Source organism: Megalops cyprinoides, chromosome 4 (assembly GCF_013368585.1).
Source record: "Megalops cyprinoides isolate fMegCyp1 chromosome 4, fMegCyp1.pri, whole genome shotgun sequence".
Lineage (NCBI taxonomy): Eukaryota > Metazoa > Chordata > Actinopteri > Elopiformes > Megalopidae > Megalops > Megalops cyprinoides.
This window is the reverse complement of record NC_050586.1, coordinates 26,477,725-26,491,266: the sequence shown is the minus strand read 5'-3', so window position 1 is coordinate 26,491,266 and position 13,542 is coordinate 26,477,725. Positions and strand designations below refer to the sequence as shown.

Sequence of the window (13,542 nt, the reverse complement as noted above, 5' to 3'; positions counted from 1 at the left end):
ATGCTACATTGTATAATAATATGGCGGCTCCCTGAGTATAATGCATCTTGAAATTTCTAGAATATATTAGAAGTTTAAGCTATGCTGTTTTACATTTCTTAACGAGTATGGTAAACCGTGGAGTTTTAAAGCCTAGGTCTCGGCGGTTCCTTAAACACAGGAAGCGTTTGTTGTGTGGTTTAGAAACAGAACCTCTCACAGCAAATGCTTTGTTTAGTGTAGGCAGTGAGACGACTGGCTGGCTAGCTAGCTAGCTAGCTATAACGTTATTCGTCTTCTAATTATTTGGCGTCTTATATTATTGCTTATTTGGGAATATGCTGGGGTTTCTTTCAGCAAGGCAGGCTGGATTAGACGATCCACTTCGCTTGAGACGCGCTGAATCAACACGAAGGTATGGGAACTGACAGACGCATGAAGCGATCTCTTGCACTCACATTGGTCATGTGGCTACCTAGCTAGAGTATCTTTCTTCGACTGTCACGCTCCTGCAACCAGTCGTAGTGTTACTGCACAACCGTATATTGAAGAATGTGGTGATGCAGAATGCAGTGTATTGAAACGAAGGAGAAATGGTTGCGGTGTACTTTTTTGCTAATAATGACGTTATCTAAAATATATGTTAATTGTTTTATAGTAAACATTCAGCACCTATTAAAAGCAAACTTTGGCTTGTCACGAACGACCTTTGTAAGAGGGTAATTTGTAAGTAATCTTTGTAGGGTCCTCACCTTAGAGTTGAATCAGGATCGAGATGTGGACAGAATCCATGGCAACGGCATTAACACCCTGGATATCGAAGTCATCGAGGGCAGATAGTAAGTAGGCCCATGCCTATACATTATTTTGGATCAATGGTAAATAGATTCTGTGTAGCTTCACTGATCGTTAAATGATCTGGATTTTGCTCTCTGTTTCATCAATCCACATTGTTTAAAGGTCAGTGAATCTGCTTAACACTACAATAAAAAAGAAAAAAACTATGTTGTATTAGCTGTGGCACAGACCTAAGCTCCAAGTAGGCTAAGAATGTAAGTTGTAGTGGAAATGTTTTATGCGCTCCAGACTTAAGTGCTGAGTATACTAGCTCTGCCATCTCATCAAATAGTCATGATTCCTATGTCACTGATTGCAGATGTAACGGTATTGACTGTTAGATTTGTGTCCGTTTTTATGTATTCTGTATTCTACTTATTTGAAACATGGCTGATATCATTTGATATAATGAAATTATACAAAATTCTTTAAGACAAAGCTGTACAAACGTGTGTAAAATGATCAGCTTGTCAGCCACTTGAAAGAATCCAGGTCCCGGTTGGGAGAGGAGAGTGAGCCTGGTTGTCTCCTGCAGCATGCTGTCGGGCGGAGCTGATGGTGTGATCGTGATCTACGACCTGGAGAACAGCAGCAGGAAGCCTGAGTACACCTGTAAAGCAGTCTGCACCGTAGGCAGGTGTGTCCCACTCCGTCCGTTTAAGTTCAGAGAGAGCTGGAGACCCATTTTCACTAGAGGGCAGCATTGCTGTGTTTTTCAGCAGTGGAGCAAAAACACTGCTTTGTACAAATGTGACTGCTTGCGTCTCTTGCTGTGGTCAGAAACACACGCAGGTAAAGAAATTTAAGTGTTTTAGATCAGCGTTTCCCAAACCTCTGCTGGAGGACCCCTTGTCCTGCATGTTTTAAGATCTCTCCCTGCTCCAACACAGCTGATTCAAATGATTAACTCGTTATGAACTCCTGAAGCTGCTTAATAACAAACTGATCATTTAAATCAGCTGTGTTGGAGCAGGGAGAGATCTAAAGCATGCAGGACAAGGGGTTCTCCAGGAGAGGTTTGGAAAACACTGTTTTAGATGATATGTCAGTTATGTGTTAGCTCTGAGTCTCTGATACATCATTGATGTTTTCAGATGTTGGTTTTTGAAGATGTAAGTGAGGAGTTGTTGGTTTTGAATGATTTATGTGTGTTTCAGGTCCAGTCGGTATGTACACAAGTTCAGCGTAGAGACCGTGCAGTGGTACCCTCATGACACTGGGATGTTTGTCTCAAGCTCATTTGACAAAACCATGAAAGTCTGGGACACGGAGACTCTGAAGGTGAAAGTAGCTCGCCTATTTCCTTGTCTCACTACCTCTCTCCCCCCCCCCCCCCCCCTGAAAAATTCAAGTTAAAACTGCTTTATTGGAATGAAATGCATGCAGTAAATATTACCACAGAATATGAATTTGTAAATCAAAATTTATGTCTCCCTTTGTCTTCCCAACTCCTATGAGTCTTCACGCTGTGATACAGTAGAATTCTCTGTTTCCTTTAAGCCACAGTTGGCAGTGTTTTCTTGCTTCGGCAGAGTGTTGGCCTGACCATCGCTGGTTTAGTGGTTCTCTTCAAGTTTCCTTCCCTCATATATAGGAATAGAGTTACACAGAGCAGCATGTGTTCCTTTATTACTTGTGAAACAAGGTTAAACACACCTCTCTTTTTCACTGTTTCTCTCCATCTCTCCCTCTCTCTCTGACACACACATTGACATACACACTCAGTTCAGAACATCTCTGGCTAGTAGCAGAAGAGATAGTAAGTCTTTTATGTGTGGAAAGGGGAGGATCTGCAAGTACAGGATGTCAGTCCAACCATACTTTGCCTGTGAGAAGGCTATTTGAAGGCATCATATTGAGGTCTTGGAGTTGCACAGTCTCCTGCGGCTGCATTAGGATGGCTGCAGTGTGGTTCAGTTTAAGCAGCTTGTGGGAGATACAGAAGTAATCTTGTGCTCTGTGTCTCAGACAAAAGTATCCTGTTTTAACCAAAGACACAATCAGGCCTCTTCTACCCACAGTACACCTTTTTATTCCCAATGAGTTCCTCTGTCTGGGACACAGGGGGTTAATCATTAACGTAGTGCAGATTCCTCTGGGCACAGTAGGGCCCTGTTACCACCGCGCTGTCGCTGGCAGTCTCTGCTGCTCCTATTTGCATGGATTGCACACCAGCACAGCCGTTGTGCACACACTTACATTTGGGCAAAGTTTGTGTAATGTTTGCATAACACTCCATCTCCAGAGTGAATTTCAGCTTTCTCTCCAAGCACCAGTTGCAGCAGCTATAAATATGTTTTTATGTAAAGTTACAATTACATCCATAGCAATAGCTAGTTACTCCAGTCACATCACATACTTGCCATCTAATATGACAAATATAGTTGAGCATAAATCTAATTAGCAACTAAAAAGAAATTATTGCAGAGAATAACATTTGCATAACTTGACCTTCAATCAGCCCTGATGGATTGATGATCAACATTTTGATATGTAAGATGTGAAAGTACTGTATCTAATAATTATGCATTCAGTTGGAGATGTACCCAGCTAGTATCTATTGTAGCTAGTTAAACGGTGCATTTTGGCCATATAGAGTTGGAACTAGTAGATAATAGCGCCACCCCCATTTTATATGATTGACTTTCTTGTGTGGCACAACCAGTTTGAATTTAGCCATGTGTAAATTCACATGCTATATGTTGGCTCTGGACAAATTCGGCAGGTGCATGTGGTCTTCAGCTGGCTGCTCTTCTGAAGATTAGATAAGGTGTCTGGCAGAGTTCAGGCCAAATACAGCACTGTGCCTCTGACTCGGGCAGGGTCAGGATCAGGGTCAGGCTGCCTTCTCCTGTTTGGAAGCATGGATCATTGTATCCTTAGGGTTGGTATCTAATGTGACCCTGCACATTCTAACAAGGAGACATGTTCTGTGTCGCAGTATATTTGTAAACATTTTTTTTTGTTTCCGATCTGTATTGTTTCAATGCCAGATGGAACGTTCAGCTTTAAGGCATCATCTAAAGACAAAATCCACCAAGAAAAAAAAATCCAAGTGGCCATACCTAATGCTGGTTATGGCTGTTTCCATAGAAACAACAGCAAAAACAATAGGAGTATCATGAGTCGAATTTGATCCATGTAGGTATTTTTGTTTAAAATGTAGCTAATGGTTTGTTGCCAAGCTAATCATGAGTACCCTTAGTAGAGTCTACATGTCATATGTCACTCTGAAGTGTCATAAGAGCTGTAAAACAAAAAAAAAGTCTCTCTTGTCTCACAGGAAGTGGCTTCAGTGTTAATCCAAACCTGTCCATAGCTCTTTGAGTTGTCCTGGGTGTAGGCAGCTCAGTGCTATGAGAGGGGGTGATTATTTTCGTTGATCTTACTGTTCAGGAGAAGCTCTGGACTGTTGCAGATTGGGGTTCATCTGTGGAGGAGGTAGATGGATCTGCCTGTGTGGGGCAGAGGGAAATTATTGAAAACCAATCTCTGTGTTTGTCTCTACCCTGTGTGTCCTCAGCCAGCAGAGGTGTTCCATTTCGAGGGGAACGTGTACTGCCACCACATGTCTCCCATTGCCAGGAAACACAGCCTCATTGCAGGTGTGCACCTCTCCTCCTCTACTCCCACCCTGTGATGCACACCAGGTGCACATGAAGCTCCGCCTCTTCATTTCACACTGCACCAGTTCCACAGTGTTCAGCTCAATGACTGCATCTGACTCTTGATGGATCTTTGGGACTCCAGTGTCTGAAGGCCTGACCTGATGTCCTGCAGTTGGGAGAGATACCTACTGCAGGTGTATTATTTGGTTGTTTGGCAGATGCATTTTTAATGTTTTTTTGAAGCATTGTGAGCCTTGTTTAACGGTGCATCTGCATTGCCTGGGAATGTATTATGTAACATTTGACATGAGTTGGAGAAAAATTCCCCTATATATTTGTATATTATGACAGCTGTCACTATGACTAGTGAATTTTGTTCTGTTGCGTTCCATGCTGTAGTTCTTCCTGCATGCTGACAGTGCTGTGGCCTAGAGTCCCAAAGACAATCCCACTCAAACCACACCTACACCCCAAGCCCGAGTCCTTCTGCTGAGCTGTCAGTGGTGCGTCAGACAAAAAAAAAAACCGCCGGGGGTGTGTTGTGGAGTTTTACTTACTCACTGACTTGGGCAACTGATTGGATGCTGTGAGATTTCCTGTTGATGTGGTGTTTTGGTGACCGTGACAAAGTGACGGGTCATGCAGTTCAGAAAGAGGTGTGTCATTAAGAAAGGATGGGACTGTATTTTCTTACTCTCTGAGCTGGATGAACAGGTTGTGAATACCTCACTGTTCAAAACCCAAAAACATGCTGTGCCGTGGAGGTATGCATGACACAAAAACAAAAGCAGCATTGAGAAACCTGTGTGAATTAACCGCACACTTTCGCTGAAACCACCTCATGAAGTTGATGGGCTTCTCATGAGAATCTGGTTCTGGTTCTCCCCTGGAATCTTTTCTGAGTGCCGGAAAACAGTGGATTCTCCTCCTCGGTGGTTGGTGATCTGACAGTCTGTCAGTACTTATCTCTGAGTTGTGCGCCAGGAACCACTGGTCTCACTGGCTGTGTAATCTGCACATCAGTCCTGAGATACTCTCCGCGCGCGTTTCATGTGTTTGTTCTTATGTGAGGGAAATACTAAGAAAACATTCATGTTCAGGCGTATTTGAGGACATGGAAACAAATGACCAAGCCCTCCCTCTCCTCTTTGTTTCAGAATAAAACAGAAGAACATGAGTAGGAAACTGTGGCTTTTTTTGTTGTAAACAGTCTAACATCCCCGTATGTGTCTCCCTCTCACCTGTTTTGTGTTCTCTGTTCTCAGTGGGCACCAAAGATCCTAAAGTCCAGCTGTGTGATCTGAAGTCTGGAGCCCGCATTCATGTTCTGCAAGGTGAGGGTTCCGCACGGTGAATATTCCACAGTTTGAGTGTTAGGGTGAGCATTTCGTTACAGGGAGTGTTTCACAGGGGTGAGTGTTTCACAGCCATTTGTAGGAACCCAGTCACAGATGTCCCTGCACAGTGAGGGAGGGTGTATGATGATCATGATGATGATGATGATGATGATTTTTCCGCTCTAGGTCACAGAGGAGAGGTCTTGTCTGTGCGATGGTCTCCCCGCTATGAGCACATCTTAGCCACAGCCAGGTAACTGCTTCAGCTCTGCATCATGCAGCCCTGGGTTACAGCTACAGGAGTGCGTCTCCTCCATTACAGTGATAGGAATATGGCCCTGCATTACAGTCAGACACGAGTGTAACGCCATCCCCCTGTCCCCCTCTGTGCCTTTTAAAAGACGAGCTCTAGGTGCCCTTGAAAGTAGCAGCATCAAAACTCATGAAATGAAGATGAGATGACGTTGGTTTCCTTCCATTCACCTGTTAAGTAGAGTGCAGTTTAAGACTCTGTGCTGCTTGCATAGTGTGAGGGGGTTGTGGCACAGAACTCAGTGCATTACACATTTGCTTACCCGATGGATGCCTCTATCCAGAGTGACTTGCATAGATTACATTTCTACATATTGACAATTTTATTTATTGAGGAATTTAAGGTAAAGCAGTTCTCTCAAGGGTACAACAGCAACTACAAGTTACATCTGTACTTTGGGTTACAAGGCTGACTTCACTGATATACCACATCCAACAGGATCTTCTCTTCATTAATACTTCCATTGTATCATCTAGATGGTACATCCTATTCACTATACTCACCAGCCAATACAGTCAGGTAGACTGGGAGCAGGATGGCTTCAAACATGATACATGTTTCTGCACTGATGGTTATGAGGGTGCAGGATGGGGGTGGGGGGTGATGGGAAATGTAGTTTAAGATGCCGTTTCCTGTGGGCACATGTTTCTGTATGGATAGCAGGGTAGGGCTGTGGGATGAGAGGTGGGCTGATGGGAAGTGTGGCTTAAGAAGCTGTTGCCTGTGGTTTTGTGTTTCAGCTCAGACAGCAGGGTGAGATTTTGGGATGTTCGGAAGGCCTCAGGAAGCCTATTCACTCTAGACCAGCACAATGGGGACAAGTCCAAAGCTGCATCAGAGTCAGGTTTGTTCCAGAATGTTCTGAAAACGTGTCTGTGTTCTCAGTTCTTCTGAAATGATGTTGGTATTCCATGTTGTTGGGGAAGTATGCAGGATGTATATGCACAGTCCTCATTAACATCATTCATGCATATGCAATATATGTGTCATGCCTTATATGTTATAGGTGTCTTTGCTGGTGTTACAGGTAGGAGCAAGGTTTAGTCACACACACAGGTGATTCTCAGGGAATAAATCTTTGTGGAATTTTACTGAAAGGTTACCTGGCCTCTCAGGTGTCTTCTGTCACCATGGTGACACCTGAAGCGGAACAGAAGTATCCTATGAATTTATGAAGCTCACTTCAAATGCGCAAAAACAAAAGAGAAGGTAAAAAGATACATGATACTCTGTTGGCTTGGGGAGCTGTCCTCTGACAGATGCGGATTACCTCGACATGCTTAGCGGTGCGTTTGTCTGCCATGAGTCTGGCAGCCCAGTGCGGGACACAGCTGTGGGACTGTGGCTGTGTTTGGGGAAGGGGACAGGGTAGTCAGGAGTTCCTTTCAGTGAGGTGTGGGCTTTTGTGTGTTCCTGTTGCAGCAAACACAGCACACAACGGCAGGGTGAACGGGCTGTGCTTCACGGGCGACGGGCTCTACCTGCTGACCACAGGGACGGATGACCGCATGAGGCTGTGGAACAGCTCCACGGGAGAGAACACTCTGGTACGGTCATTTGGACCCGCAGCCGGTCGAGACGCTCACGGCCACGCCTGCCGCGCCACCTTCATACCCGGGGCCACGTTTCTCAATGCCTGCCTTAGGGAAGAGCACATGTCACACAGTCCTAGAGTCATGAGCAGGGTTTTTTGTGAGAGACAAGTTAGACGGTTACCCTCTGACGCAGATTATCCATCACAGCATTAGGGATTGAAAAGGAGAAAAAAGGACTCTGTCTGGTGACATTACATCTGGCTCAGGCTGTTCTGTATAGTTTTGTGAACCAGGTTCATACAGAGGTTAAAAGTGAGCAGCTATGATGAGATCTACAGACATTTTTACCAGTTGCACAGTTTTGACTTCTTTGTCTGATATTCATTTTTGTAACGGAGTGAAAATGTGGTGAAAATTTTCTCTTGACATTGATGAGACATTATTCCTGTGGTACTGGGTGCAAATAACTACACTAATTGCTCCCAGTTCAGATTCATTGCAATAGGTTAATGTGCAGATCGATAGCATTAAGCTGACTGTTGTACAGACTCATATCTACAGTGATGATCCCGTAAGACCTCTGACGGTTATGAACCCGGCGTGTGTTTGTTGTCACTCCTCCCCAGGTGAATTATGGGAAGGTGGCAAACGAGAGTCGTAAAGGGCTGAAGTTCGCGGTGTCGCGGGGCTGCAGCCCGGAGTTTGTGTTCGTGCCGTGCGGCAGCTCCGTGGCGGTTTACGCCCTGCACACGGGCGAGCTGGTGACCATGCTCAGGGGACACTACAACAACGTGGACTGCTGCGAGTTTCACCCCGACTACCAGGTGAGGGCGCGGCTTGACCTCCAGTCACGGCTGGGTGAACAGAATGATCCTACTCCGACGGGCCACCCTGCTCTTCAGCAGTAGTCTGCTTTTCAAGCTGTTGCTCTTGCCTTCCTTTATTTTTTCATATGGATCATTTTAGGCCACTGTTGCACTAAATATAAAAAATCTAACAAGAACATATGAAAATTGATACAAATAAATCGGCTGGTTTGATCTTTGTCCTCTCCTGCCCTGCTTCAGTCATAACATTCTGGTAACATATTGGCTCAGAATCTCCCAGCTGCCAACATACGCAGATCCTGAGGTGTTGAGGTGTGTGAGTGTCAGTTAATCTTCAGCCTCAGGTTGTTTGCTGACTGTTTGTGTGTGGCTTTGATTGGAGGGGTATGGGGGCCTATGGACAGCAGTGTGGTGTGCAGGCTAGGGTACTGGACCAGTGACCACTTCCACTGGCAGGGCACCTTTGAGACAGGTACTTCACACAGTAGCTTCAGTAAACCTCCAGGTGCACGAAAGTGAACGGTGTCACGTGGGCCACGCAAGCCACCCTAAGTAAGGGTGTGTGATAGAGCACAGAATAACAATGACAACAGGCACCTGTCTTACCTGAGCGCTGAGAGGAAAGGCATTCTGTAAAAGGTGTTGCCTGTGCTTTGTGTGCATAGCACATAAGTGAAGACGGAGGGAGAGGAGGTGGTGAGTATAGAATGAGGAAGCACAGGGCGTGCTGATAACATATCTGTACACCTGTTTCGTCTCCTCTGCAGAAATGCTTCCTGTGAATTCAGGTGTGTTTTGGCGTTCATACATCTGCTCTTCCTTCATGTCCTTTTCAGTCACACTGCAGTGTCCCTGTTCACCCCCTCTCCCTAACACGGGGGTGTTAGATTCATGTTCCTAAGGGCTGGGACCCTTCAGTTGTTATTACAGTCACACTGGCATGTTTGGCTGTGTGTGAGCACACTGACACATCCCCCAAATGGGCCTCAGTGAAATGTTAGAATATAGAGCCCATGTACAGCTTAGCCCTGTACCATATCATTGCATGCATATGTGTGTGTGTGTGTGTGTGTGTGTGTGTGTGTGTGTGTGTGTGTGTGTATGCGTGCGTGCGCAGGCGTGCGTGCCTGAGGAAGTGATTGTTAGTGATTGAAAGTCTCTTCAAAGTAAGCTGAGCGGTTGAATTCAGTGCACACACCAGGTGGACACTGCGGTAACGTTTCTCTCTTGTGGCTGCAGGACCTGTACAGTGGGGGAAAAGACTGCAACATCCTGGCCTGGGTGCCCACCCCACGCAAACCTGACATTGAGGATGAAGGACGGGGAGAGAAGGTGTGTGTGTCTGGGCTCTGGAGAGAGCTCTGAAGCGGCTCAGGTGGTAAAGCCACAAGCTCCCACTGCGGGCTGAGTTCGAACTGCATCAGTAGCCTGCTGTGACCACATATTGGCTTCTGTAAACGTAGTAACACTTTCAGATGGGGTGAAGTTATAGGCACTTAATAAAACATTCATAACTGCGTTATACATCATTTGATATACACATTGTTTGGTCCAGTATTATTAAATGTTGTTAAATCTGTTATAAGACTAAGTTGCCAGATTTATAAAATTCTGCTGGTTGCCATATGTGCGGTTTTGCTGTGGTGCTGTGTTGCAGTGTTCCTGTCTCAGCAGTGCACATCGAGAAAATTCCGAGAAAAGTGTTACTGTAAAGTGTAATATTAGTGACAGCTTTTTCCTTCTTTTTTTGTTGATTTGGGAAACCAGTTTCGAAACATCTGCAGTGGCGATAAGCTGGAATCATGTTGCCTGCGATCATTCTTTGCTGCATGCTTGAGACAGTTCAGACTGAAGTGCACAGAAACTTTTCACAGAAAAGTTCCGGCTTCACCGGTTCTGTTTTTGGCTTCAGGGGATGAAATTATCTTTCATCTTTATTTATTCAAGATACTATCCTTAAAACCTACAACTTAAAAATGTGGTTTAGCCAGATAATATCTCTGACAATACTACGGGGTATAAAGTGCTTAAAACTACATGCTCTCCTAAAAATGCATTCCCTCATTACAAGATTATGGAGATTATTATAAACTAGGACTGTTTAAGATTAAGTTTACATATTTCTTGAGGGTTTTCTCATACTATGAAACACTTTACATGATTTAACTTCTGATCTTCACTTAGAGAGAAATAATCTTCATCTTCATCAAAAGTATAACAGAAATGTATGCAGTTGAATATCAAGAAGAGTTTGTTAATTCTTTTGAATGGTCTTCCGGACAGGGCGAAGGCCAGGCGGCACTGAATCCTGCCTTTGAAGACGCCTGGAGCAGCGGCAGCGATGAGGACTGAAGTCCCTACACTGTCATCCTGCACTCGAAAATACATCGCTGTGGCAACGCTCTGATTGACAGCCTCCTCTATATTGCCAAACTGTCAAAACTGTCTCCTTTTTTTCTATGAAAATAATAGTTTAGCTGGTCAAAGTATAGTTTGACTTGGATTATGGATGGGATTTTCAAAGACAAAGGAGAGGAAAGAGGAGTATGTAGAATATGTGTGTAAATACATGCTGTGTACTTTTTTAACTTCTTGATCATTGTGATGTCAGTCACCTTAAACCCGTTTACCTGCCTGAGGATTTCTGCATCGTTTGAAATGGACACGTCTCCTCGTTTCTCCTCTGACGTTCCCGTGTGTGCTGGAGGTGCTGCGCGCTCATGGCGGGATAGCACGGAACCTGTAAAACAGACGACAGATAATGAGCTCATTTGTTGCAGTTGTGGTTGGGTCGTGTTGTGGTTATTTAGAATTTTTTTTTATACGTTTCCACTTCATGCATCACTGTTTTGGAGTCGCCAGTTGGACATGTTGGCTGGTGTCACCACGGTAACCGCTGTACTCATGCAGGAGCCCTGGGGAGTAGCCAATGCAGTCGTTAGGTGCACTCACACACCAACCACCAATATTCAACAAAATGCCTATTGGAGGATGGGTGCAGTTTCACTAACATCATCCAGTCAAGCTGCAACCAACTGATAAGTCATAGGGTGCCTGAGAGTAGGGAGACAAGCAGCCCCAGCTGAGATTCCCACCCTTATACCCTGCAAATGAAACCTATTTCTTCAATTTACATTTATTCATTTAGCAGACGCTTTTATCCAAAGCAACTTACATAGGTTACAGTTCTTTACAATGTTATCCATTTATACAGCTGGATATTTACTGAGGAAATTGTGGGTTAAGTACCTTGCCCAAGGGTACAGCAGCAGTGTCCCAGCGGAGATCGAACCTGCAACCACTCTGGCTTTCCTGTCATTGTGGGCTGATGACACGGCTGGGACTGAGCCTGGGCTGTGGAGCTCAGCCTGCCCTCAGAGTGAAAGCCTTAACCACTGACCTACTCTAGAGTGAGCCTGGCACTGACACTCAGCATATCTGGCCTCATGGGAGCCAGAAAGGCATGACTGTCCCTGGGTCAGAGCCTTTGTGGCCCAGCCCATCTCTGTCCCTGACTCTCTCTCTTCCATCTGCATTATCCCCTCTGCTCTGAGACCCAGCCTGTGCAGGGAGTGGGAGGCCAGGCCTCTGTGTCTGGCCACATAATCAAGCTCCCACAGATGATTGGCTCAGCAATGTCTGGCAGTCCATGACCCACCTAGTTCCCCCAGGTCACCATTGATAAAGTTAGTTTGACCCTCACGGTGAATGGTTGAAGAGATTTGTGCAATTTGTTTTTTATATGTCCAAGTAAATAATTCTAATTATTATTGAGCCTTGTAATATTTTTATTACAAGTACATTTACTTAGCAGATGCTTCTGTCCAGATAAATAGCATAGTTGCATAGTTTACAAATTCTCTACTCATACATCTCTCGAACAGGTGTTCGAGATATTTAGTCAGGCAAATTAGGTTAAGTGCCCTGCCCAAGGGTGTAACAGTAGTGCTACACTGCGGTACTGAACTGTACCACTGATCTGCTTCTCCATGCAGTTTTCTGTCATCATCAGTATGGAGCCCACAGGTCAGCATGCATGGTTCACCTGCACCATGCCTGTTTAATGTGAACCACCATATCTAAGCAGTTTAAGTTACGCCAAAAATTAGCATTACGTTATTGTGAGCAATTTGCTTTTTTCAATTAAAAAATGACATTTTTTTAAAATAGCAGAATTACTTTGAATTTTTAAAATGCATAGTGCCTGAGATTTGGGGCTTTGGGAAATGATAGCAACGTAAACCAGTGATTCATTAATGTCAAACTGGCATTGTGCTACATCCTGTGAAATGTAGCAGGAGAAGAATCTAGACCACTTATTGCTCTGTCATTCATTGATCCACTGAAATTTGCACCTTGAAAGCTTTAGAATTGACAGGGCTCTAATTCCACAGTTGAAGATATAATTACCTCGTTGTGGTGTGCCAGTGGAAGGCTAGAGGACTGCCAGAGCCACTGTCTTTAGAAATACAACCAGCGCTTTGATCATGAATGGCAGTTTATGTGGTGTCACAGCTGGAGGGTGAACCTGTTTACAGACTATAACATCATTTGGTCAAGTGAAAGCGAAAGACTTGGGTTGGCCAGTCCGTGAACCTCTGCAACATCCGAGCTGATGCAGAAATCAGTGCACTGAGAATAACTCATGGAAATAATGACACTCTAATTCACATCAATCCGCATTGATGAATTACCATTCAGCACATTGTTTCTCATTGCATTACATTCACATTTAGCCACAAAGCAGATGATCTTATCCAAACAAATTAAGAACACAGGAGTGTATCCAGTAAAGTCACTGGAGCAGCAGTGCATACAGAACACAACAGACCACATTCCAAACGTGTGTCAGTTGATCACAGAGTGCTGTAATTAACTGGTGCCATTGTAAATACGTAAGTGCTGCAATAAAGCCAAAAGTACAGTACAACATACCCTACAGTAACAAGGGAAGGATTTGTGTTATGATTGGTTAGGGGAGTGTGGATGTAGTCTGTGGAAGTGGGTACATGAGAAACATTCATGGCAGCTTGAATATTGCCCACATTTCCTATGCAGTTATTTCTATGTATGTATACCTAAACCTCACAGTATAGCACAACAATT

At 44.5% G+C, this 13,542-nt stretch overlaps 1 protein-coding gene across 1 annotated transcript; it reads left to right on the top strand.

The window, feature by feature from the left end:
- The first annotated feature begins 31 nt into the window (after positions 1–31).
- ercc8 (excision repair cross-complementation group 8) lies at positions 32–11,557 on the top strand. The gene is made up of 12 exons (XM_036527437.1): positions 32–394; positions 723–818; positions 1,352–1,453; positions 1,974–2,097; positions 4,340–4,421; positions 5,690–5,758; positions 5,948–6,014; positions 6,815–6,918; positions 7,497–7,621; positions 8,236–8,433; positions 9,676–9,768; positions 10,720–11,557. The coding sequence occupies exons 1-12, from the start codon at positions 318–320 to the stop codon at positions 10,786–10,788; spliced, it is 1,206 nt and encodes a 401-aa protein (XP_036383330.1). The 5' UTR covers positions 32–317; the 3' UTR covers positions 10,789–11,557.
- The last annotated feature ends 1,985 nt before the right edge of the window (positions 11,558–13,542 follow it).